General features: G+C 37.9%; 1 protein-coding gene across 1 annotated transcript; it reads right to left on the reverse strand.

The window, feature by feature from the left end:
• Positions 1-14,822: 14,822 nt before the first annotated feature.
• cunh16orf87 (chromosome unknown C16orf87 homolog) lies at positions 14,823-22,072 on the reverse strand. The gene is made up of 4 exons (XM_077229137.1): positions 21,837-22,072; positions 20,956-21,049; positions 17,842-18,021; positions 14,823-15,583 (listed from the first exon to the last, which is right to left on the reverse strand). Exons 1-4 carry the CDS (start codon positions 21,900-21,902, stop codon positions 15,465-15,467), a joined length of 459 nt encoding a protein of 152 aa, XP_077085252.1. The 5' UTR covers positions 21,903-22,072; the 3' UTR covers positions 14,823-15,464.
• Between the last annotated feature and the right edge of the window lie 3,586 nt (positions 22,073-25,658).

Genomic DNA, 25,658 nt, shown 5'->3' on the forward strand with positions numbered 1-25,658 from the left:
ACGTGTAGGAATTGAGTAGGCTAAGTCCTTCCGGATAAGGAATCTTGAAGAGTCGGAGCAAGAGGAGAGAGCTCGTACATCTGGGTTTGAAACAGCACAGAGCTATACACTACAAGTGGGCAAACCATTAGACCACCATGCAAACTGTTTTGTCTCTGGTTTTAGAAGCAGATGTGTAAAGCCCCAGGAGGCTGATGGAAGAAAATCCATCTCTGATTGGTGCCATTGTGCCTGGTCAGAAAACGTTTCTCTTCATGGCTGGCTACTATTGCCTCTAATACCAGGAGGACTGAACATGTCGGTGCATGTCAGTGATGTTCACATGTTACACAATTACAGTGGTTGATATGATGCTAATCAACTTTTAAAGTTCTTTTAAGGTTCTAAAAAATGTGTAAATAAAAAGCTATCCTGCCAAGAAGTGCAGCAGTTTAATTCACTATTTCCCTGTAGCAATGACGGGTGTTTTGACAATCCCCGAATGTAACTTGTTATTAGAAGCAAATCTTCATCCCCTATGATTTGTTAAATTATGTGGGTGGTGGTCCAGATGGCACTGACAACTTTTTAATGTTAAAACAATAATGTGATTATGTGACGGGGCTGTTGTTACTGTTAGTAATGGGACAGGTGGCATCAAGTATGGCGTCTAACATGACTCACGCGCACTTTTGTCATCACTGTGCTCAATTATATGACATGGATTTTAATGACTCAATAATATATGTACCACACCAAGCACTGCTTGTTCTGACCTTCATTGATTTAACTTCTGAAATGAAATCACTACATGTCCATGAAGTATGTTTACTGAGACAGTCCTTCCAATTCAACCCCCCTTTTTCAAGATACTCTGTTGTCACACAATATATTTCTTTTCTTACAAGTGATTTGTGATTTTTTTGGTCAGATGCCGTTTCAGTTAGGAACCATTGCTGCAACCGACAATTTGTCCCCACATATCAGACACAGAGGAAGAGGACACGATGGATCTCCGATAAAGGTGAAGCCATATGCCAAGTTATTGATTTTAATTTTTTTATTAGGTAATAATATGATTGTATTTTTGAGATATTGGACTGAGCGCTCAGAAATAAACATACAGCGCTTGAGAAAGACATAAATTCTGTATATCCACTTCTTTCCAACTTCTTTTATATCTAAATTACATTTTAAATTAACAAATATATATTTGTTATGATCGATGTGAGTTCACGAGAGTACGACTACGAATTCGTGAGAACTGAGAAGACGATACTCTCGATCATTTGATGGTAAAGTGTGAAAGGTATACCATTAATTTTGCAGCTGGTAGCACTTTTTATTTTCTTGTTGGTTTCTCACGATTCGGACATCCAGGAAATGCACTCTTTAGAACCATTTTAAACCACATCAAGACCAATCTACACAGGGCTCTCAAGTTTTTAGCCAGCTCTCAGATTTCATCAAAAATATGTCAATATGTTATCCGAAGATGAACGAAAGTCTTACGGGGTTGGAACAACATGAGGGTAATTACTGACAGAATTTTCATTTTTGGGTGAACTATCCCTTTAAGTAGCCTAAATTAATTAAAAGTTCATTCCATTCAAGTAACAGCTGCAGAATTCATGTAACAGCTACAGCTCACAAAAAAAAAGTGAATACTGGTTCAGAAGTAGCCTATGCTTAAAGCAACACTATGGCCCCGTTCACACCGCAAGTCCTAATGCTCAATTCTGATTTTTTGCTCAGATCCGATTTTTTGATTGACTGTTCACATTACCTTTTAAAATGTGACCTATATCTGATTGCAGTGTGAACTGTTTGAGGTTTCAAACTAACCGGCATGCGCAAAAGAACAATAACAATGACATCAGACGCAGCACACGGTTGCACTAAAGTTCGGGAGGTTATGGAGGAAGTAAGCATATTCGCATTTATTTCATAATGTTTGTGTAATGGAAACTTTTGCGGGTTTATGGTTGCAAATTCACTACAGAGATCTGTGTGGATGCATAGACGAAGCCAGGAGTGGTGGGAATATGACGTGAATAGTTTCACTGAGACGCTGTTCTCCTGTGTCCCCGTTCTTCCATTTCGTGTGCAATTTTTTCAAAAACGGAGCGGTTACGGTAGGTCCTTCTAGCTTGAATTGAAGTATCTCCCCATATACTACTTAGATATAACACCTCACTCTCATTGACTCGCTTCATCGCTGTTCTCCATATCTAGTCAAGTTTTTAATGTTAGGCTACTGTCTGTGTTTGTTGTGTCTAGGGCTTCGCCGGCGCATAATTGTGACAAATGTCGACGTAGATTGACGTAAAAGTCGCATCAAATCCGCCTTGATTGTTCACACTGCGGCCGCATTGAAAAAAATCAGATCTGGGTCTGATTCAGGACCACATATGTATGTGGTCTAAATCTGATTTGAAAAAATCAGATCTGGGCTAGATTTGAGTGTTCACACTACCTCTGAAGAAGTCTGACCTGGTCACTTGACCCCAAAAAAATCAGATTTGGGCCACTTTTGCCTGCAGTGTGAACTATGTTGTTTTTGCTCTCGGGGTCCCCCTACAGTTGGGAAACAGTATTGTCTTCTACTACTGTCCTAAAATCTGTCATGGTTTCACCAGGGGATACACGTACATTTGTTGACAAGCCAATACTGTCTTGAGTTCTCGCGGGCAGACTGCCAGTGTTGCGTGTGAAATGTCTTCATCCCAGATACATTGGCATATATTTCAGCATGTCATATGAATATAATTTGAATCTGCAAATTTGAAAATCGATTTGCATTATAGCCTGAGGCAAGACACTTTCACCAGAAAAATAAATAAACAAATATGATTATCAGCCTACAATCATTAGGATAGTTAAGTTATCCTGAAAGATGATTTATTATAACCATTGTAAACTAGCATGTTAGAGACTAGGTACCAGATTGATAATTCCAAATTATCAATCTGGTAGTAGTAGTAGTAGTAATTCGTTACTCTACTAGCATTACTTGATTCATGAAGATAAATGGAGGACCAGATAGATTCCGTAACATGGCCAGCCATGTTATTCAGCCTTTTACATTTCGCGCGGTAGTCGGCGCCCTGACTCCCTGATTTATTTATACATTTATAAACACTTTATAGACGACTGACTGCTGCGCTTGTGACAGGGTGCATGTTACTGAAATAACGAGCATAGAGAGAGAGAGAGAGAGAGAGAGTGAGAGACGGTTGCGCGCGCGCACTCTCACCGTCTGTCCTGCTCTCCCTCCTATGGAGGACCAAACCTGCAGAAATTAAAAATTAATAAATGAATGAATAAATAAACAAATAAATATGCGAATACATGTAAAAATAAATAAATAAATGACTATTATACTTTTATTTCCTTATTTATGTATAATTATATTTTTCCACATTTATTTATTTTTTCATTTATTTATTTATGCATTTATTTATTTTCAATTTTATTTATTTTCACATTTATTTATGTATATATGTATTTATGTCTACATTTATTTATTTATACATTTATTTATTTATTTATACATTTATTGCTCTAGTATGCTAATGAGGGGGGCGTGTTTTACCTAAGACATAGCAATCGATCTCAGAGTGGCAGTACTGAAGCATTGAGGCCACAGTGACACCTTGTGGTGTGACCAAACAATACGCAAGAGGTTTGTGGACGTGACTTTACAGGTCACGCAGGAAATCATGGCCGTAAAACATCAGCAGGTCGGGATTTTTAAAATGTCTGGGCACACATGAACAGAATCCATAGATAACAGACACGGAATGGTCCACTATTAACCAAATTTTATGACATGCATTGTAGATCCGTACACAGAAGCTAACTGTCACATGCCTGTCCTGTCTTGTGTTGCACATGGGTGTTTTGTTATTTTGGGCCATGTGCTCTGGTCGTTGCCTGATCCCTCCCCCTCGTTACCTGATTATTGTTTGAGTACTTCCACCTGTCCCCTCTTGATTTGTTCCCTTCTTTAGCCTCCTCTTGTTTGCAGTCTTTGTCGGATCGTTTGTCTAATGTCTCCTGTTCCCCGTGATTCCCCGTTCCCCGCTTCATGTTAAGGTTCAGTTGTTTCATTCTTATTTATTGTGTTTTTCCCCCTCGTGGGTTTTTGCTTTGTGTTTGTTTATTTTTGTAATAAAAAACTATTCTCTGCATTTGAGTCCTCACACCTTTTTTTACCTTGCACGTTCTGTGACATAACGATCCGACCAAATGAGGACTCAGCGGAGAAGAGGGGCCATGCCAGAGACTGTTTACATTCCGTCTGCCCAGCGAGAGACTGTTCACGTTCTGTCTGCCCAGTCAGAGACAGTACACGCTCTGTCTGCCCAGTCAGAGACTGAGCACGTCCAGTCTGCCCAGTCAGAGACTGAGCACGTCCAGTCTGCCCAGTCAGAGACTGAGCACGTCCAGTCTGCCCAGTCAGAGACTGAGCACGTCCAGTCTGCCCAGTCAGAGACTGAGCACGTCCAGTCTGCCCAGTCTGAGACAGATCCGGAGATGCCCATTTGTGTGGCCGCCAAGGCACTTACGGACTATCTGGAGCGTCTGGCTCGGATCCTGGACATGCCCGTGTCTGCTGTTCCAGAGCCAGAGGTAGTGTCTGCTGTTCCAGAGCCGGAGGCAGAGCCAGTGCGCAGAGCCAGTGCCCGTTCCGGAGCCGGAGGCAGAGCCAGTGCCCGTTCCGGAGCCGGAGGCAGAGCCAGTGCCCGTTCCGGAGCCGGAGGCAGAGCCAGTGCCCGTTCCGGAGCCGGAGGCAGAGCCAGTGCCCGTTCCGGAGCCGGAGGCAGAGCCAGTGCCCGTTCCGGAGCCGGAGCCAGTGTCGGCTGTTCCAGAGCCGGAGGCAGAGCCAAGGCCTGTTCCAGAGCTGGAGCCAATGTCTGTTCCAGAGCCAGCGCCTGTTCCAGCGCCAGAGCCAGTGTTTGTTTCTGTGTTTGTGTTTGTTCTTGTGACTGTTACAGTTCTTGTGTCTGTCCCTGAGCCGGTGTCTGTTGTTCCTGAGCCGGTGTCTGTTGTTCCTGAGCCGGTGTCTGTTGTTCCTGAGCCGGTGTCTGTTGTTCCTGAGCCAGTGTCTGTTGTTGCTGAGCCGGTGTCTGTTGTTCCTGAGCCGGTGTCTGCTGTACCTGAGCCTGTGGCCACCCGAGGGGTCTTCACCGCCCTGGCCGCCCGAGGGGTCTTCACCCCCCTGGCCATCGAGGGGTCTTCACCGCCCTGGCCGCCCGAGGGGTCTTCACCGCCCTGGCCGCCCGAGGGGTCTTCACCGCCCTGGCCGCCCGAGGGGTCTTCACCGCCCTGGCCGCCCGAGGGGTCTTCACCGCCCTGGCCGCACGAGGGGTCTTCACCGCCCTGGCCGCCCGAGGGGTCGTCTGCTTCGCCCTGGCCGCCCGATGGGTCGTCTGCTTCGCCCTGGCCGCCCGATGGGTCTTCTGCTTCGCCCTGGCCGCCCGATGGACTGTCTGCTTCGCCCTGGCCGCCCGATGGACTGTTTGCTTCGCCCTGGCCGCCCGATGGACTGTCTGCTTCGCCCTCCCGTCCTGCCCTGGTCTGTCCCTTCCGTCCCGCCCTGGTCTGTCCCTCCCGTCCCGCCCTGGTCTGTCCCTCCCGTCCCGCCCTGGTCTGTCCCTCCCGTCCCGCCCTGGTGTTTCCTTCCTGTCCCACCCTGGTGTTTCCTTCCTGCTGATGTTTTACGGCCATGATTTCCTGCGTGACCTGTAAAGTCACGTCCACAAACCTCTTGCGTATTGTTTGGTCACACCACAAGGTGTCGCTGTGGCCTCAATGGTTTAGTACTGCCACTCTGAGATCGATTGCTATGCCTTAGGTAAAACACGCCCCCCTCATTAGCATACTAGAGCAATAAATGTATAAATAAATAAATGTATAAATAAATAAATGCATAAATAAATAAATGTATAAATAAATAAATGTATAGATAAATAAATGTAGACATAAATACATATATACATAAATAAATGTGAAAATAAATAAAATTGAAAATAAATAAATGCATAAATAAATAAATGAAAAAATAAATAAATGTGGAAAAAATATAATTATACATAAATAGGGAAATAAAAGTATAAATAGTCATTTATTTATTTATTTTTACATTTATTCGCATATTTATTTATTCATTTATTCATTTTTAATTTCTGCAGGTTTGGTCCTCCATACCCTCCAAGTGAAGCCCCGTTCACACTACACGCGACCAAGCGACGCGATACCATTCATTTCAATAGTGAGTTTTTTTTATTTATTTATTTTTTTTTTTTTTATGAAATTCAATTTTACAGACAAAATAGGTATTGAACAAACAGTATTAATTACAATTCTCAGAGGGCAGACATATACAAATCAAATCATAGACTCAAATCAAATATACAATCAAGAAAACAAAAATAAAAAATAAAAAGAATAACATTTATGTAAAAGTAAGTCCTTGCAAGGGGCAAAAAAGCTAAAGTGCACTTAGCTTATTGAAAAAACTGGCTACTGTAGAAGCTTTCTCATTTGAAAGGGTGCAAAGTGAAGAAGCAAAAGCCTTAAGTTCATTAGAAAAATGAGGAAAGGTTGGGGGGGTTTTCAAAAATCTGCACTTGTGAATAAAGTATTTAGCAAGTTCAAAAAGATTGTTAATCAAGAAGTGCTGTGAACAATCTTTCTTAAGTACACCAAACTTAATATGTTTGTATTCAAGGGGGTTTACACATGTAATAATACATGATAGTTTACTGTACAATTGAGACCAAAATAACTTTGAGTAATTACAATAATAAAAAATACGTTCTGTAGTTTCAATATCAGTTTCACAAAATTGACAAGAGTTTTCTCCGATATCAAATTTAGATTTCAGGAATTCTTTAGAAGGGTATATGTCATTTATAATTTTAAAATGAATTTCTTTTACTTTAGGGAGACTTGGAAAGGTAAGATAATTCATTCTCAATTCCTTCACCTCCTCCGGGTTAAAATCTTTAAAAATATAGTAACGTTTATTTCTATTTGGATGAAGTCTATCAATAAAAACACTTCTAATATATTTGTTGTTACATTTATGATCTCTTATAGATAATTCACCCAGAGAAGGAGATGGGAGAGAGAATGTCACAGAGTAGTGTGAAAGAATACCCTTTACCAGTAACACCATGTTTTTTGGTATGGCATTTACAATTGTGTAAAACTCTTTCGGGTGACATGCAAATCCATGTTTCAAACAAAAATCATTGTAATTGAGAACATTACCATAGTTGTCCATCATGTCCAACAGGGAAAATATGTTATATTGAATCCAGTTTCCATAAAATAAAGATTTGTTATGGTGTAAAATAAAGCGATTATTCCAGATACAAGTTTTGTGTGGACTAAAATTGTGGGAAAATGCTAACTTCCAATAAAGGAGAACTTGTTGATGGAAGGCGGACAATTTAAGAGGTAATTTGTGCAACTCAAAATCACATCTAATCAGAAATTCCAAACCACCTACTTTCTCAAATATTGAGGCAGAAACAGTAAACCATAAGCCGTTTGGATTACAAAGAAAAGATTTTAACCACTGAGTTTTTAAAACACTATTCATAGTTTCTAAGTCAATAATATTTAATCCTCCTTCTTCGTAACTATGAACTAAGTCATTTTTGTTAATATAGTGATGCTTATTTTTCCAAATAAAGTTAAATATTGCAATGTTACATTCTTTTAGTAAGTGAGGTGGGATAGCTAGCGAGGAGGTTGGGTAAACAAACCTAGAGAGCAGTTCCATTTTGGTTAACAAAACTCTTCCAAAAATTGAGATATCTCTTTGTATCCAGTTGTTGAGAATAAATTTAGCTTTTGAAAGATTTTGTACAAAATTTTCTTGGACACTTTGATTGCTATCTCTAGTAATAGTTATCCCCAGGTATTTTACAGATGTTTTTATCGGTATATTACATAAAGAGTCTAGTTCGCTGCCATGAATTGCAAATAATTCACATTTATTTAAGTTTAAGTGTAGGCCTGATGCTTTGGAGAACAGATCAATAAATTGGATGGCTTTATCAATTTGATATTGGTCCTTTAAAAAGATCACTGTATCATCAGCTAATTGACTAATACCAATTTGTCTTCCAAATACATTCAATTTGTCAAAGTTGCTGTTTTTATCTATCAAGATAGCAAGCATTTCTACCGCTAAGATAAATAAGAAAGGGGAAATGGGACATCCTTGTCTTATTCCTCGTGAAATGTTAAATCTTTGGGATGTTCCAAACTATAGTGAGATAGAACTATTGATGTCTTCATATAACATTTTTATAAAAGAAATAAATTTATTGCCAAAACCAAACCTTTCGAGGGATTTAAATATGAAATTATGTTCAACCGTATCAAATGCTTTCCTGAAATCTAAAAAAAGTATATATCCGTCATCCTCAATCCACTCGCTATAGCCTAATCCAAAATGTCTAATATTAATCTGATGTTGTTATGTATTGATCTGCCTTTTATAAAACCAGACTGTGATTCACTAATTATTTGATTCAAGTTTTTCTTGAGCCTATTGGAAAATATATGAGCTAGAATTTTATAATCGCAGTTCAATTGAGTGATAGGACGAAGGTTATCTATGTGTCGTGCATTTCAATGGTGAGTGGGCGACTTCCGGCGACACGCGCGACAGCGACCGTTGGCGACTAGATGGGGCGTGTCTAGCGACGCGACAAAGTTGAGAAATTTTTAGCTTTATGCAAATGAAGAGCGATTTTCGCGAGCGACAACCAATGGAAGTGGAGCGCACGTGATCCTTCTCCTCAGCCTGGGCCTGCAGTGATGGATGAAAAATTGATCCTTGCGGTTAGCAATTTTCCAGTTTTATTTGATATGTCTCTGCCCACGTACAGGGACATAAATAAAAATAATGATGCGTTTCGGCGATTGTGGGGATTCCAAGTAGGTTTAAATGATTGAATAGTCTGCACAATTAACTATATTTCTTTTGACAGAGACAGTAAACAAAACCTAACGTAACGTTACTATAGTGGCCTTTCTAATATTTTAGTGCTGTTTACACTCTCCATTTACACGTGTATATAATGTACTCCATAATGTTATTGAAATCAATGTATACTAGATATAAATACCCTATTACTGTAACCTATTACATCAGTACTGTATACTGATGGACACATATTAATATTATGTATTCTATGAAATATTCAGTATATCTTGAATCTGTATACAGATATTAATATTATATTGCAACATATCACAGAATAAAATAGGGCCATACTACGCTTACTCTTTTTTGTTTCACTAGTTTTGAGTTTTGTTTTGTTGTTGTTTGGGGGTGGGGGGCATGTTTAAAAAGAAACCAATTAAAATAACAATAACTTTTAGGTCATTCTTCAAATAAAAATACATTTGTTCCAGAATGTTCAATTTTCCTTAAAAAAATAATATATATATATATATATATATATATATATATATATATATATATATATATATATATTTATTTATTTATTTATTTTTAAGGGTAAATTTCTTCAGCACACCACAAATAATATTTAGAAGAATTTTGTAGCAAGTCAGTTGGATCCAATACTGATTTCATGAAATTATTAAGTATATATATCTATATATATATTAAAGTTTGTAGCATTTCATAGTGTGATTACCATAGTGCAGTCACTTATTATTCATATGTTTTGCTGTTATGTATATTGGAAAGAAATGTTTATTGAGCATATCTTATAGTATAGCCATGCAGGATATAATTTAGTATTGAGAAGAGATGATGGAAACACATGGAAACATTGCTCTTTTATTATAATGTGGGTGGCTCTTAAAAGAGCCTTTGGTTTAGTGCAGAAAATATCCTTTCATGCCTGTCACACCGGTGGCTGCCAGGGAACTGCACCCTCAGCACAGAAGTAGTCGACCAGGGTCTGCCTCACACGCATTCTTTCTGCCTCACACATTTGCTTCTTTCTTCTCTGAGAAAATCAATAATATCAGAAAGGTGATCAGCTCATCCTTGAGTTGCGCTGGGGTCAGGCAGATACGACAACAGCATGAGAAAGTAGCCACTATGTCTGATTTCGAAGAAATTGATGGCAAAATTTTGGAAGAAACCGTACAGCACCCAAAAACATCAACCTGCGCCCTTGACGCACTTCCCACATCTTTATTCAAAAATGTGTTACACAGCTTAGAAGCAGATCTCCTAGAAGTGGTAAATGCCTCACTTCTCTCTGGGAGTTTTCCGACCTCCCTGAAAACTGCTGTTGTCAAGCCCCTCCTGAAAAAGAGCAATCTGGACAAGACCATATTAAACAACTATAGACCGATCTCAAATCTTCCTTTCAAGATCATTGAAAAAGTTGTCTTCAATCAGCTGAACAAATTCTTAAGCTTGAATGGATACTTTGACCATTTTTAATCTGGTTTCCGACCGCACCACAGTACAGAGACCGCGCTCATAAAGATAATAAACGATATTCACTTAAATACTGATACAAGCAAATTATCAGTGCTGGTACTACTCGACCTCAGTGCTGCATTTGACACTGTCGATCACAACATACTCCTTGACAGGCTGGAAAACTGGGTCGGGCTTTCTGGAATAGTCCTAAAATGGTTCAGGTCATACTTAGGAGGCAGAGGTTATTATGTGAGTATAGGAGACCATAAGTCTGAGTGGACATCCATGACATGCGGAGTCCCTCAAGGCTCAAATCTTCACGGCGGAACCGTGTATTGTCCTTGCAAATCAGGGGACCCACCCTCCGCAGCAGCACATCAAACTGGGTCCTATCCAGCCTGAAGTACTGCTGGAACTGGACTTCATCCAGCCGCAGTTCCTGCACCAGCCGGTGGTACTCTCCGTGCTGTCTCCGAGCCCGAATGGTCTCGTGAACCCAGATAGACCGGCGTTTGCGCTTATGCCGTAGATAAACGACCGCAACGAGAAAAATCGACTTCTGTGTCTCGTTCATCTTCATGCTTCACTACATACGTTTTTATGTACGGAGTATATTTATATTTAGTATTTTCCCTCCAGAAATTGTGTTTTTTAGCGGCAAGAAAGCTGATTCGTTGTCTTTTGGATGTCATACTAGTCAACCAGTAGTGGGAACGCGCCTGGCGACTTGCAGCGACAAAGTCGCGTGTAGTGTTAACGGGGCTTGATCCTCGTCCGCCCTTTTAATTTGTCACTCTCCCTTTTTCTTCTTTTAGTCTCCTCTGACAAAACCTTTGCCTTCTTCCTTTTAGTTGTTGCTCCGGTCATGACAACAACATACAGACGGGTATCAAACGCTAGTTGGGCTCTCACGTCAGAATTTGAGGAAGTGGGGGAAGTGACGTAGGCTAAAGCAGTCAAATTTTTTTAAATGTTTTTTTTGTGCTCGGGTACCTACCCTTTTTACAGTCTATGGTAGCCTACCTACCCGAAACCCGAAGTTACATAGTGCCAGGAAAAGCAATACAGACACTGTCAGGCTACGGCAGACGTGTCATTCAACCTATTTTAAGTCGATGTACCATCTCAAGGGTCTTGGAAATATATAATGAAGGTTGAAAAACGATAGGCCTAGTGTTGCTTTAAAGCACCAACGTATAGGCTAGAGAGTTCTTTAGAAATAAATAAAACAATCAAATGTAAAATATTATCAAATGTCTTCTGATGCAAGTTCACACAGCCTATTGATCTCGTTTTCTCTTGGTTTATTGTAGAGCTGTCAAGTTGTCATTTGTTGAAATAATCAGATCCTGACACTCTTTATTTGTGTCCTTGAAGCAATTACCTTTTTTCTTTTTCTTTTGGTGCGGGCGTAAATTGGTTTTTCTCTCACACACTTATCTTCTCACTTAAGTTGACATTGATCCATCAGCTGTGGTCTTATGGATTACTGTCGTATTCACCTTGTGTGGGTTTTAAAGCGTTAACTTGGGTTTTCATACACTTGCATTATATGAACTCACAGAGATAGATTATTTTTCTAGAAAGCTTGTGTCTAAGGAAGCCATCTAAGGAAAGAAATTCAAATAGGCCTACATCTGAGACCGCACGAGGGTGAGCATGTGCCATGTGATGAGAGAATTTAAATTGTTTTGGGTGGAGGATCCATTTAAGTCATGATGGTTTTAGAGCAGTAAGACTATACTACTGGATTTTGGCGGGGTTTCTTCTGAAATCTGATTGAGAGTTGAAGCAACGGGTTCTGTAAATGTTGTATGAAAACAAATTTCTAGTTGAGGATTATGGTTTGGCTGCCATCTAGTGGTTCATAAGGAGACCGCTAACTGAAAAAAGACTAAAATCTAAATTTCTACGCTTTTCTCGACATTGGCTTTTGGCTTGCTTAGTTGTGAACATTTAATTTTATATTTAATAATATTATTGCAACATTAGTTTCCTGTTATCTCTGTAAAGCTGCTTTGAAACAATATGTAGGCTATTGTAAAAAGCGCTATATTAATAAAGGTGATTTGACTTGACTAAATGCCAGAAAAATAGACATTGAGCTATCTGGATTCATGATATTAAGGCATTGGTCTGTTTTATTCCACACCCTCGGGCAAGAAACCAGAGCCTGTTTCCATCAACAAACTAAATGGTTTTTCAAAGCTCATCTGAACAAAGTGATTCCAGAAAGAGGGTATTATGCAAATAACATCTTAAAAAATACATGTACTAACAAACAGCAGACTTCAGTTCATTCATTGATGTTTTTTGTAGGCTTTTGTGTTTTGGGCCTGCATTACACTGTTAATCAAAAAGCATTGCTTTCCCACATTGAACAAACATGATGACCCTTTCAACAGGCTTGAAAAGGTTTTATGTGTGCAAATTCTTAGGCTTTAGCCTTGACAGTCTCTCATGTACAAATATAGCAGCTTTTTGTCGCCGTCTGGTTCTCCTTTCATCAAGCTTCGTGTGTTATGATCAAGGCTTGGGCTATGCTTGATTAAACTGTTGTTTAAAGTCATCATGAAAATCAAAATTGACAATTCTTATTTTTTTATTTTTATTTTGCAGTATGCTATATGTGATTTATCTGTGCACATCATTATTATCACTTAAAAAAAACTACCCAAGACAAACACATCAAAAGCAAAGACTAAATCTAAAGAAATGAGGAAATATTACATCAGTAACTTTCCAAGCTTTCCATGGGATGCAATTATTCAACTTCTCCATTTCCTGTAACCTAAGAAATAAAAGCAGGAATCTGTTTTATTCCTCACCTCCAGGAAAAGTGCCAGATACTGTGATTCACACCGAGCCTGTCCAGTGGGAGCTTCAGCAAGAGCCAAACAATATCAGACCCTTCTCACCTTCACCACAGAGAGACACGCCATCTGCCTTTGACCTTAAAACCATTCAGACCAAAAACACCACCTGTCACATCATGATGTCACTGAAACCCACAAAAGCAGATATGATTACAGTTTTATGCAGGAAAACATTGCCACTTGAGTTCTCCACAAACTTGTTAAAATGAAGTGAATGAATTATGTTGTTTTTTGTATGGTGATGGATCAAGAACAAAAGCTTTAACAGCTGTCACACTAATCTTGACTGAAGGTGGCAGCCAAATGCAAATGAAGCCACTCATAAAGTGGGAAACCCCTGGTGCAACTCTTGTGTCATGTATATTAAGATAAAGGCAACGTTTATCTTTTGACACTTCTTTATTGGCCAAACAGTTGTAGTTTCTGCTCAGTATTTGCATTTTTATTGTTACACCTCACAGTATAATCAGTGATAAGCTAATTTTATTGTACATTTACATGGCCAATAGGATCCATTTTCAGGCAATTTTTTAACTCTTAAGCTATATGATCTGCTTTGGCCACATTATCATGGTTTCTCAAACAACTTTGTGCCCTTCTTTATAAGGAGAGTGCTACAAATCTGCAACCCCGTTTTTCTTGTTCAACAGGCGAAGCTAAACCCCCTATTATTTACAGTTTGAGAGCCAACATTAATTAATGTCTACATGAAAATACACAAACGCCCTTGTAACTTATTGTGAATTAATTCTGGAACATTTGAATTTGTTTTCCATTTACTAAGAACGCCTCACACCTAGCAACTTTTTAACGCAAGGGAAAAGTAATATGTTGACTAAAAAATACTGCTTGTAAAGAGTTGAAGCAGTATAAAATATTTTACCTTTACTGCACACGAACAGCTGAAGGAAGGTAGAATGTATTGACTACACTGTGTACTGTTAAGTAGGCATGTTTTACATTGTGAATTATTCATTTATTTGGTCTTTGAGAATCACAAAGGTTACTGTGGGCAAGTCAGTGACGGATATAAAAGGGAATATAGAGCTGGTGATCCATAATTTCTGTGGGAACCACAACACACTGGATTCTCGGAGGTGAGCTTGTTACTTGGTGATGAAGCCTTGGGGGGAAAAAAAAACTGTGTGGCAGCTGCTCTCCTAAGGAGGCTAACACAATCCGAACTGACTGTGGAACTAGATAAATACAATATGTTCTCCATGTAAATCATAATGCTTGATGAATAGCAATTATAACAATCATTTGAAACATGGGCATCCATAGACAATCCTCATGCATTGTATTCAACACATTTGAGTCTGGTTCTTTGTTCACGGTTAAATATTGGCTGTAAAGAACTGAAAAAAATGGTTCAGTTTTGAGTAGAGCTTTAGCTGAACAGCTGAAATATGAGCTCTCTTTGAGAGTTGCCATAGGCATTTTTCTTGCTCCAAATCCATCTTAAAGAGGGGAACATGACGTATGAGAAGGAATGGTTGCAATTAACTTCCCCTGAAAATAAAACAGTGTAAATGCAAATAATTTTAATATATTCATATACAGGGTGGATATTACACATTCATTCTGTTACCATTTATCAAACAATAACAAAAGGGAAAATAAAATACACACTTAAATTAAGGTGGTTGAGGCATAATAAATAACGATTAATCCGCCATTTCCTTGGGTTCAGCTCCCACTAGGTTACTTAGAAACAATAATATGGCTCACTGGCATCTAAATAAACAAATAATGGAATTGATCAGCTTACAAGTCTGATAAATGGTGCCAGACATAATTTGCACACAAATAGTTTTTTTGGTGAACCCCGTCCCCCAATAAACAGCTTAAAAATTAAGAAACGACTGGTAGGATCATTGAATACATTCCATAAAATTGTCATTAAAATAGATCGAATCCTACACCGCTAATGAGTACTACAGTTCTCACTCATGTCGAGGATAACAGTCCTTATTCCACTCATATGCAGAGAGCAGGTGTCTGAAATCCACCAATACACGGCAGCACCACTGAGCTTCGGCCACACAGGCAGGGGTTTAAGATTCTTCGGGTCAGAGTTTCCCCAACCGCTTTTACATAGACATACGGGACATCTGCACACCCACGTATAAAGAGTCCTGAGTTTCAGCTGCAATTGTTTCCAACGCTTGTTACAGGATGAGTCTCTGGCCCAGAATTTTGCGGTTAATCTCAGCCAAGGCCACCGAGAACACAAAAGCCTTCTCATCTGAGAGGTTGGCATAAATGTCAACCTCCTTTTCCTGTTTTTCTGTGAAAGGAAATAAAAATAAAATAAAATTAACCATGACTGTATTGTTATCAACAGGGAATTGTGCCAATTTAGTATAGGATACAAAGACAAGGATAGAACTTCATACAAATGTAATTTATTTCATAACCAAATGAAAAATAGCAGATTTGCAGAGAAGTGAAAAATCATAAGATTCTCCATGGAAGAGCTGACAATGCATAGACGCTTCCAACTCGGCAATGATTTATTCAGCACAGAGTAAAGAAAGAACCATGTGTGTAAATCATTAATCCACAATATGAAAGCCGTTCACTTGGAAACCACATGCTGGCATGGCTTCTGAATCTTCAATATTACTTTTGACCTAATGTCCATGGAGATATGGTCATCTGTTGTCATTTTAATAAACAAGCTTTATCTAAAACATACTTGGGTTGCTCAACAGAGGGTTTTATTTAATAGGAGACACTATTTGGTTAATTGCTAGGTGTGTCAGGGAGTGAAGACAGATCAGTGGTCACACGCCAATGAGAGGATTTTATTCGAAATGCAAAAGAAAATAAACAGAAATCTCTAGGGGGAGCGTGAAATCAGAGAGGGACATGATGGGACTGAAGGTCAGTTTGGGGAGAGGGGTGGTAGGTAGGTCTGTATCTGGAGCTTGAAGACACAAATAGCATCATCACACACTGCTAGTATTGTTGTATACCTCCTATTGGCCAGTCACTCCAGATGTGAGAATATAAGTCAAAATCTTTTATTTCTTAGGATATCTTGTAATGCTCATAAAATGTTCCACTTTAAGGTTTTTGCTCATTTACTGTTTGACCCAACAGGCCAAGGTTATTAGTATTTTTTACAGGTTTTTGCATTGCGCTGCTTTTCAGTTTTTCTATGTAAACATGGCTGTTGCACCCGCGTCTCACACATGAAATGGCATTCTAAAAACACAGCACTCAAATTATAGGAAGTTTAACTTGTGTCTCATAACCTTGCATTACTACACATTCCATTGCCCACGTCTTGTTTTTAAATGCAAAAGCATTCGGTCTGAATAGCCGCTTAGGACTTAAAGGGATAGTTCACCCAAAAATGAAAATTCTGTCAGTATTTACTCACTCTCATGTTGTTCCAACCCCGTAAAACCTTTGTTCATCTTCGGAACACAAATTAAGATATTTTTGATGAAATCTGAGAGCTGGATCACTCCTCCATACTAGTCCATAGGCTTCTTCAGGGATTGAAACTTGCCAGCCTCATTAAAGACATTGTTAAAATAGTTCAAGTGACTACAGTGGCTCAATCTTAAGTTTATCAAGCGACGAGAATACTTTTCTCGAGGAAAAGTGATCCAGCTCTCAGATTTCATCAAAAATATCTTAATTCATGTTCCGAAGATGAACGAAGGTCTTACGGGGTTGGAACAACATGAGTAAATACTGACAGAATTTTCATTTTATGGTTGTACTATCCCTTTAATCGCCCAGCCCTTCTGCCTCAGCTCACATGCATGAAGCGCCTATTTCCCTAAACAGTCACACGTCAGATTTTCCACCACAGGATGAGAGCATATCAATTACAAACATGATTATCAATTTTTGCTAATTATTATTTTATTTCTGTTAGTTTTTCAGGAACGGTTGTTAGTTTTGTTTAGTTTTAGCATTTCATTTCTTTAACCATTTCTATTTTATTTCAGTTTACGAAAATGTTTTTTGACCAATAGTTTGAATCTTCATTGCAACAAGCAAGAAACATTTAAATTATGAGATCGAGAAAAAAGAGAGCAGCAGAACCCATTTTTTGGATTATGAAATAATCCAATTATTGGAAATGAGAAAATGCAGACTCCAAACGGATAAAATGATGGCAACAGTGACAAGAATTGAAAATAAATGTCAGATAGATAGTGAAAACTGTGTTCACAAAAGCTAATCAAACATTTTTCACAAGAACCCTTCACAGCACACTCACTGTGAATGCTTTCATTTGGATAACTCAAAAAACATTGACAAAAGCATTTTCAAAGCATCTTTTTCGGTCAACGAAACACTTGACATATGCATGTTTTCTAAGAATATATTTCAACACATATAAAAAGAAAAATCTATGAGAAAATTTAATTTGACACCACTGTAAAAGACTAAATGGGGAAAATAACACTCATAAAATATTAAATAAATCACCCTGGATGTCTACATTTCTTAAAGTCCATGTTTATAGTTACTATAAATCTACAATTCTTACTTTACCCTAGACACGTGGGAGCACATTACCTTTTTCTTCCTCCTGCTTCTTCAGCCCAACAGTTTTCGGTCTGCCTCGTCCTCTGCGGATTGGATCTGACTGACTGTTGGAGCGGGATCGCCTCCTATTTTCCATATCACTGGTAGATGATAAATTTATCTTCTCTTTTCTGATTCTTTCTGTTCGTCTTCTTTTGGCATCCAATTGGTCTGAAACACAATCGAAAGGATAAATTATGAAACACTGGGGGTTGATACATTCACAAACTAGCCAAACCATCTTATAAACTGTTTTTACACAAACAGCAGCTCTGTTTTCCTCACATGTTCTTTAAACCCATCCCCCAACCATTATTGACAGGCTTAAAAGCCAAAAAGGGGGTCTTTGACTTTACATGCAAATCAGCAAATGTAGAAAACCACAACCATATGCAGAGCTATAATCAGAGAATTAAGAGCATGTTACTAAAGAAAGTAGGCCTGTGTCTCTCTGAGGTGGTTTATTTATAGGGTTCTTTAGTCTTTGAGTAAACATCATTAGTAACAGACTCTAGAAAGAAACCCCGTGTGAAGAGAGCTGACCATTTTCAAAATGACTACACCAGAATAATACTAATAAATTAAGAGCAGTAACACAGATATACAGAATTTTGCCAGTTATATTTAATCTTAATATTTAGATTTTTTAAAGATCTCAAGAAAATAGCTATGTTTCTATCATCCAGTTTTTATGCATATTTTGAAGTATCACATCAGAAACGAGGGATGGAAATGCAAGATTTTGGGGGTAAAATCCGTTAAGTCCCGCTCGCTTGAGGTGCTTTTTGACTTGAGAAAAAGAGTTAACGTGAATAATGAAAACGCATTTGCCGAATAAATTCTGATGTAGGAAGATTAAACCCATGTGACTAATCGGCCTGTTTTCGCTGACGGTTTTATTTACTGTTGGTTACTAGGTTACCAATACCACTGCCATCTGCTAAAACTACTTGATGGAAACGCACCTAATTCGCTTTTTTTTTTTTGTGCAAACTTTGAAAAAGATTCGCTTCACATTTGGATGGAAAGCTACTGATAGCTGTTTTTTTAATTTTTAGAAAATCAACATATTATTTTGGTCTACATGTATATGAATAATTTGCAATTAAATTGCAAAATTAGGTGCTGTCAGCATTTCCTTGATATTATTTTTATGTTCACTCGTTTATTTTGGTGTGACAAATTCATTTGACTACATATACTCCATGTAGTTTCTCAATAAATATGAGTTAATGAAAACTGCATGCATAATATAATAAGAGAATTATTATCTAAATGCAGTTTAAATATTGTTAGACAAAGTCACACCAAAGTACATTTCAGCTTTCCAAAAGTATTTTGTCACATGTATTTACAATGATCAACTATATTCTGTGTATCTCTTGTGACAACACAATCTGTCCCCAATAGACATTTTAAATATTTATATAATCAAGTATTTACATGGCAGCCATTTGATTCTAAACGCAGCGATAAGATCCGTTCCTGATCCCTCCCTTTCCAGGCCTGCTGTATGACTGCACATTAACTCAGGAATCCAGGCACTGTCAATAACCTGCACTAACAAGAAGAGCTCTGTCTGTTCTACAGCTAATTAACACTACGTAACTTCTCCTGGAGAAGTCGTGGTTGCATGATGACATGGGGATACTATTGTAAAATATCTGGAAAGATTGGCTGTAAATGTGATCAAATATTCGTATTTTATACTCTAGTAGTAGTTATTTTATACTCTATAGTATTGTCTCATACTAGATAGTCTTTCATTTAATATTTCATCTGAATTACAATTCCCCTTACAAAAGGAGCACACAAAGCAAGGACAGGCAGAGCAATCTAAATAAAGTCTGTCCTATTTCAAATTGAGCACATTATTCTTAGCAGAGGGATGGGTAAGCCCTGAATAAATACTGCTGCTAAAATGGAAACCTAATGTTATAAGAGAAAAGACATTTCTCTAAGAAACTATGACTACACCCTTCATTTAACATAAGTAGGATCTCACATTCTTCACATATTATCAAATTAATTCCTTATGCAACTCTCACTTTTGCACAGAAAAAATACATCACACCACTGTAAAACTTTCAAACAAAGAACATTTGTGCAGATCATTCCAGTCATAACTCCATGTAACAATCACAGACTGAGTCTGCAACGCCAAAAACGCAATGCACAAGCCAGCTGGGCTTTGAACAATAAAAATCATAAAACCTCAGCACGCTTGAGATTATCTGCCGATTTGACGTGCACAGTGAGAGGTAGGTTTTTAGCTTATACAATAAAAATACTCATGACTGGCCTAAAACCTGATTTTACTGTTTGAATACTAGATCCAAAAAAAGAGAACATCAAATGAATGAAATTTTTTTAAACCACAAGATTAAGTTTACCAAAAAAGTACAAATGGGCGGGAGAGAGAGAGAGAGAGAGAGAGAGAGAGAGAGAGAGAGAGAGAGAGAGAGAGAGAGAGAGAGAGAGAGAGAGAGAGAGAGAGAGAGAGAGAGAGAGAGAGAGAGAGAGAGAGAGAGAGAGAGAGAGAGAGAGAGAGAGAGAGAGAGCGCAGGAACAAGTTTTTCAGACAGGAATTAGTTTGCCCTTCCCCCATCCCTCTTAGCACTACTCACTCAAGCAAACAGCCACCACTGCACCAATCATTTCAGTATTCTCAACGCATCCTGCTGACTGGAAACTTGCCTGTTATTTATTTCCATTCACTAGCCCAGAGTTCAACACATACCAATAGTTTTTTTTTTTTTTTTTTTTTAAATCAGCCTGACTCATGAGTATAGCCAGAAAACATGGGCCAACTATGGCAGACTCATATGCGCACATATTAAAGAGATGAAATAAATGAGTGTTTATATATGTTAAATAAATGATTTCCAGTGAGAGAAATCATTTCCAGTTATTGCTGATCAATAACTGTAATTACATTCCATTGTCCCTCCCATAGCAGGCACTTTTCAGATCAATATTTACATCACATCTGGTTAAAGGCCACTTGATAAATAATTTAACTGTACATACTTTAGAATAACATAATATAGTAGTGGATATTTGGGTTTTCATATGTATAAAACCCATTAAAGATGCACAATTTACCCATCACTGGAGATCTCTCATTTAATTTGGCATTGAGCAGCTTTCGGCTGATGAAGACGTAGCCACAAGGACAGGATTTACAAGCCACAGGAATCTGAGAAAAACAGAAAGAGCTCAGTGTAGGCAAGAACACACTAAATTAATGTACAATGACTGTCTAAATATTTCACAACTCTGGAGGAACAGCACTTTAATATTAATCATTCACAAAGGGATACATATGGTGTGCCTGAATAAAGACAGCATTGATGTGTCCTTTGACTGAGGAAAACTGACACTGACTAGCAGCTATAGTAAAGAGGAAACAACCTTATAGTTTTCTGACACAATGTTTCAAACCGTTTCCAAAAAACAATGGCACAAATTATAGTCTAATGAATTGATCTGCAACGACGCGAGTTCTGTTTGTTCAAGGGCAAAATAAACATTGGTAACTTATCGTTTATAATGTCAATATATCCTCTCATCATAATTACAATAGTTGAAGTCTGCAGATAATATCATGCACATTTTTAAACAGTTTAATCGCAGAGATTAGCGTTCTTCGTGATATTTGACGAGACAATTTCATTGTTTCAATCCAGTAAGCAAAACATTATTGTACAGCCTTACACGTTTTCATCGCCAAAGTAAAATGAAAACAAAATTCAGTGGCTAATTATATGATTATATACATAATATCAATAATACCACTTCAATACAATCGTCAAAATGAGAAAACCATATTTACATCACGTAGCAACGTTGTTTGTAACTCCTACACATCTAATGAATAACTTTACCTCATCCAAGCACACACCATACGAAACATAACAATTCGGCGAATGAGAACTTAAACAAAAACACAAAAATTCATTATTCTTTCTCAGACAACACCTCACCTGTTGGTCACACTCCGGGCATGATTTGGTGGCCATCTTCACTTTCTTCACTTTGTTTGTAGACATATTTATGACGAAGAGCTTCAATAATATGCCTTAACCGAACAGCAAAACTTCCAGCTGCACTAACACACACAGAGAAGTGCAGCTGATCGGGATCCCGGGAGCTCAGATACACTAGCCGTCCGGTGAACCATCAATCGCACTATACAGACTGCGCATGCGCTCTGTAGAGCTTCGAAGATGGTCCATGGCTGGCGGCTCACGTGACCCACAGCTAGCAATGGACAGATTAGGCCCTTTTTTGACGACACACTCAAAAATTGAGTATTGTTCGTCACAAAAGCAACTTTTGGAGAGCGAATGGCAATATTAAATATTCAAGGTATTTCCAGATATGTCCAGCTATTTCCTGCGGTACTCTAGGAGCATGCGCACTACTACAGCACGACAGTCACGTGGATGAAGAACAATACGTGCTGATTTAGGTGAAATAGATATACTGGTTGAGGCACTGCCATCACTTTGTAAAACTATGACTTGATAAAAACAACTGTTAGATTGCGATTTATATGCGACTATAACTATCAATATGAATATAATAGTTTAAAATACACTCACATAAAACATTTTAATGAATGGCACCATGTGACGAATGTAGGCTTTAACATGTAGGCCTATTATGTTTGCAACTGTCAATGTTTGTGTTGAAGTGTGTGAGAGCAATCGATCTGTATTACTTTTCCCTTTTTCAAAAACACTGTCCTAAAATTGTTTAACATATTGTTCCCTCACATTGATTTGCAAATTTGTTTGAGAAACCAACCTTAATGATTTTCTGTATGCTGTTAATCAGTGTCTCCTTTGTATAGGTTACTCGCTTGCTCATTGTCATAACTTACACTGGAATATGTATAACACACTTTTCTTTGTATATGTAAGCTGTAAGACTAGTTGTGGAAGATGAGCAACAACTCTTTTAACAACAAAAATTTCTGTGAACAATATTCCCAACAACCTGGTAAACTGATCCCAGCTATAAAAAAATCTAATATTTGGCTGGAGTATCAGGACTTATATCAAGAGTATCTTTGAAATATCTTAAATCATGTCCATTTTATACATATAAAATGCATGCACCTTGTATCATTTAGTATTTTTTTCATTCAGTTGAGCAGGTGATTTAATTTCTTGGACACAATATTTCAACAAAGTTGTCACACTAATCACACTTACATGTCTTCTGCTTCCTTTTGTAATGTTTTTGCCAAATCCTCTTAACCCCACCCCCACCCATTGCCATTCGACAACATGGGACACAATCCTATAATTTTCAAAATACAATCAAAATCCAAAATATATTCATCCCATCATCACAAAATTCAAATCAATCATTACTGAAAAAGTGTACATAAAATAGAAATGCATGAACGGGAATATGTTTTGTTTATAATACAATAAGTTGGATAAATATGTGAGAGATAATCATAGAGCTGATTTTTTTATTTTAAAAGCTAATTACTTAAATGATACTAATCTTAAGCAACGTGAAAAAGACAAAAACCTTTCCTCATTCTGTGCAAATATGTCATTATCTGCATCTTTTACAGTTCTACTAGCCTGTTTTGTGGTTTGTGGAAAGCATTTCCTTCATCACTCTTAGTCAAGTAGGCCTATTATTTCCCCAAACACTGCACATCATACACTGCTTGAAACACAAACCTGGTGTTTTGAAATTACAACATTAAAGTAGAATTTCGTCCATGTCATTTGAAAATGCTGAATCCTGTCAAGTGCTTATTGAAACAGAAAGGAAAATCTTAAAAGAATATTATGTGTGGCTCTGCAGACTTGCACTGTGGGAACCCCATATCCTCTTCATATGCTAAACAAGCCATTGTTCAACACAACGTGCTCTTTTAACCTCAGACAAGATGACGTAGGCTACTGGTACATAGAGTGTTAATGACGTTTTCAGTGTGACTGAAAGAGAATCTTGTGTGGGAACTAACTGGATTTTTTACTTTTTGCTATGTTAAAACATTTCACTGTCATGCTAGCCGTTATAAGTAAAACCACACTTCAGTTTCGGCGAAAAATATTTGCCTCTTATAAAAATAACTTAATAAATAAATAAAAAATAATAAAAAGCAACCTGACAAACAAATGGTTGTGGTACCAGTGAGATGTAGATATTCTAAAAATGCTTAAGTGACAAACAAACAATCAAACATTATATTGGCTGTTATTGAGATTCGGCATTGTTTCCAATAGATGGCAGCATTTCATTTAGATTACATTCAATTACAGTCTACAAAAAACATTTTCACTTCTTCAGGATTTGACTTTAATTTGTGATCAAATCCATACCTATGCTTAATTTAGGCACTCACAGTACGTTAAAAATTAACAAGCTTTATTTATTGTATATTGGTTTATTTAAGAGGGGACAATGCAATTTCATAAAACACATAAACAAACATGGTTAAACAAGCCAGAATTAGCCAAATGGCTATTTTTCATCTGTAGTCCCCTGGCCAAGATGTAAAAGAAGCATTAAAATACAAACATGAAAATACATTTACAAGTCTATGAAAAATCAATAACTACAATATAAATGACACTATAAATAACTCACGACACACAATACCTATTACAATATTTTAAACACACACGGTATCCAATTATACAATAAAGCACAACAGGCTTGGCTTTTAATGTTGGCAGACATACATGTTAACAAGCCAAATTTTCAAATGTTTTGTAAAGGACTTGTAAGTGGTGAGCTGTTTAACCTCCTCAGGTATTGAGATTCGACAACGGCGCCCTTCACCGACTGAAAGCGCTCCTGCGCAGAGGGACAACACGGTCCCCTCTGGCAGAGCCTTGGGTGACGCGCTCAGAGCTGTTTCTTTGACTGATGAACTCTACCAGATGAGCTGGAGCCAAATCATGTATTACTTTATGAGACTCAGATCTGCAAATTTATGAAGACTGTCCCAGTTTAAAAGGCTATACTTTTCTAAAATTGTACAGTGATGATAGTGCCTTGGTTTTTTTTTTATCTATGACTTTAATGGCTTGTTTGTATAGTATTTCCAAGGGTCTTTTTTCGCTTTACTTTAGTCCTCTTACGCGGTTATGATGCTATAGCCTATTTATTATCGATTATTGTGACTGGTCTTTATGTAATTATATGATCTCTACTCCTGTCCTGTCTATTACTCCTGTTTAATTGTCAATATAAGAAACACTTAAGATAAAATGTTTTTCTTAAATAACTCTAGTTGGTCAAATAACATATTCTGTAACACATTCTTGGTCTTTTTCTTTCATTCTAAACAATGATTGACCTCAAGTGACCCCCAATATGTTTCGTGTAATATGACACATTGTGAGAATGCTTAGCTTCTGCTCTCACCATTTGAATGTGATGAAATACAAACGACATAAACAAGAAGATAATTTCGTGTTTATTGACACTGGTCGGAATATTGGAAAATCTGAGGTCGGTCTTATTCACCTGTATTCTCCCTTTGCTACCAAACTATGGTCTACCCAAATGTCTCAGAAAATCGTTAAAAGGATAACTGAAAACTGTTTTTTTAATGACCAGACGTGTCACATGTCATCTAAAACGGCAGGTTTTAACGTTGTGTGTGTGTGTTGTGGTCTGATGAAATTTTAGCCTGCTGTGACAGTCGGAAAGTCTCCTCCCCTCATACACATTCACCGGCTGCGCTAAACCATACAGCGCTGGTTATTGTAGTTTTATTTTGAGCTTTGAACGGTGACGGCGGATCAAGCAGCAGCGTGAGAACT

This window comes from Siphateles boraxobius, unplaced genomic scaffold (assembly GCF_051911475.1).
Source record: "Siphateles boraxobius isolate OS27281-9 unplaced genomic scaffold, OSU_SipBor_1 130, whole genome shotgun sequence".
NCBI lineage: Eukaryota > Metazoa > Chordata > Actinopteri > Cypriniformes > Leuciscidae > Siphateles > Siphateles boraxobius.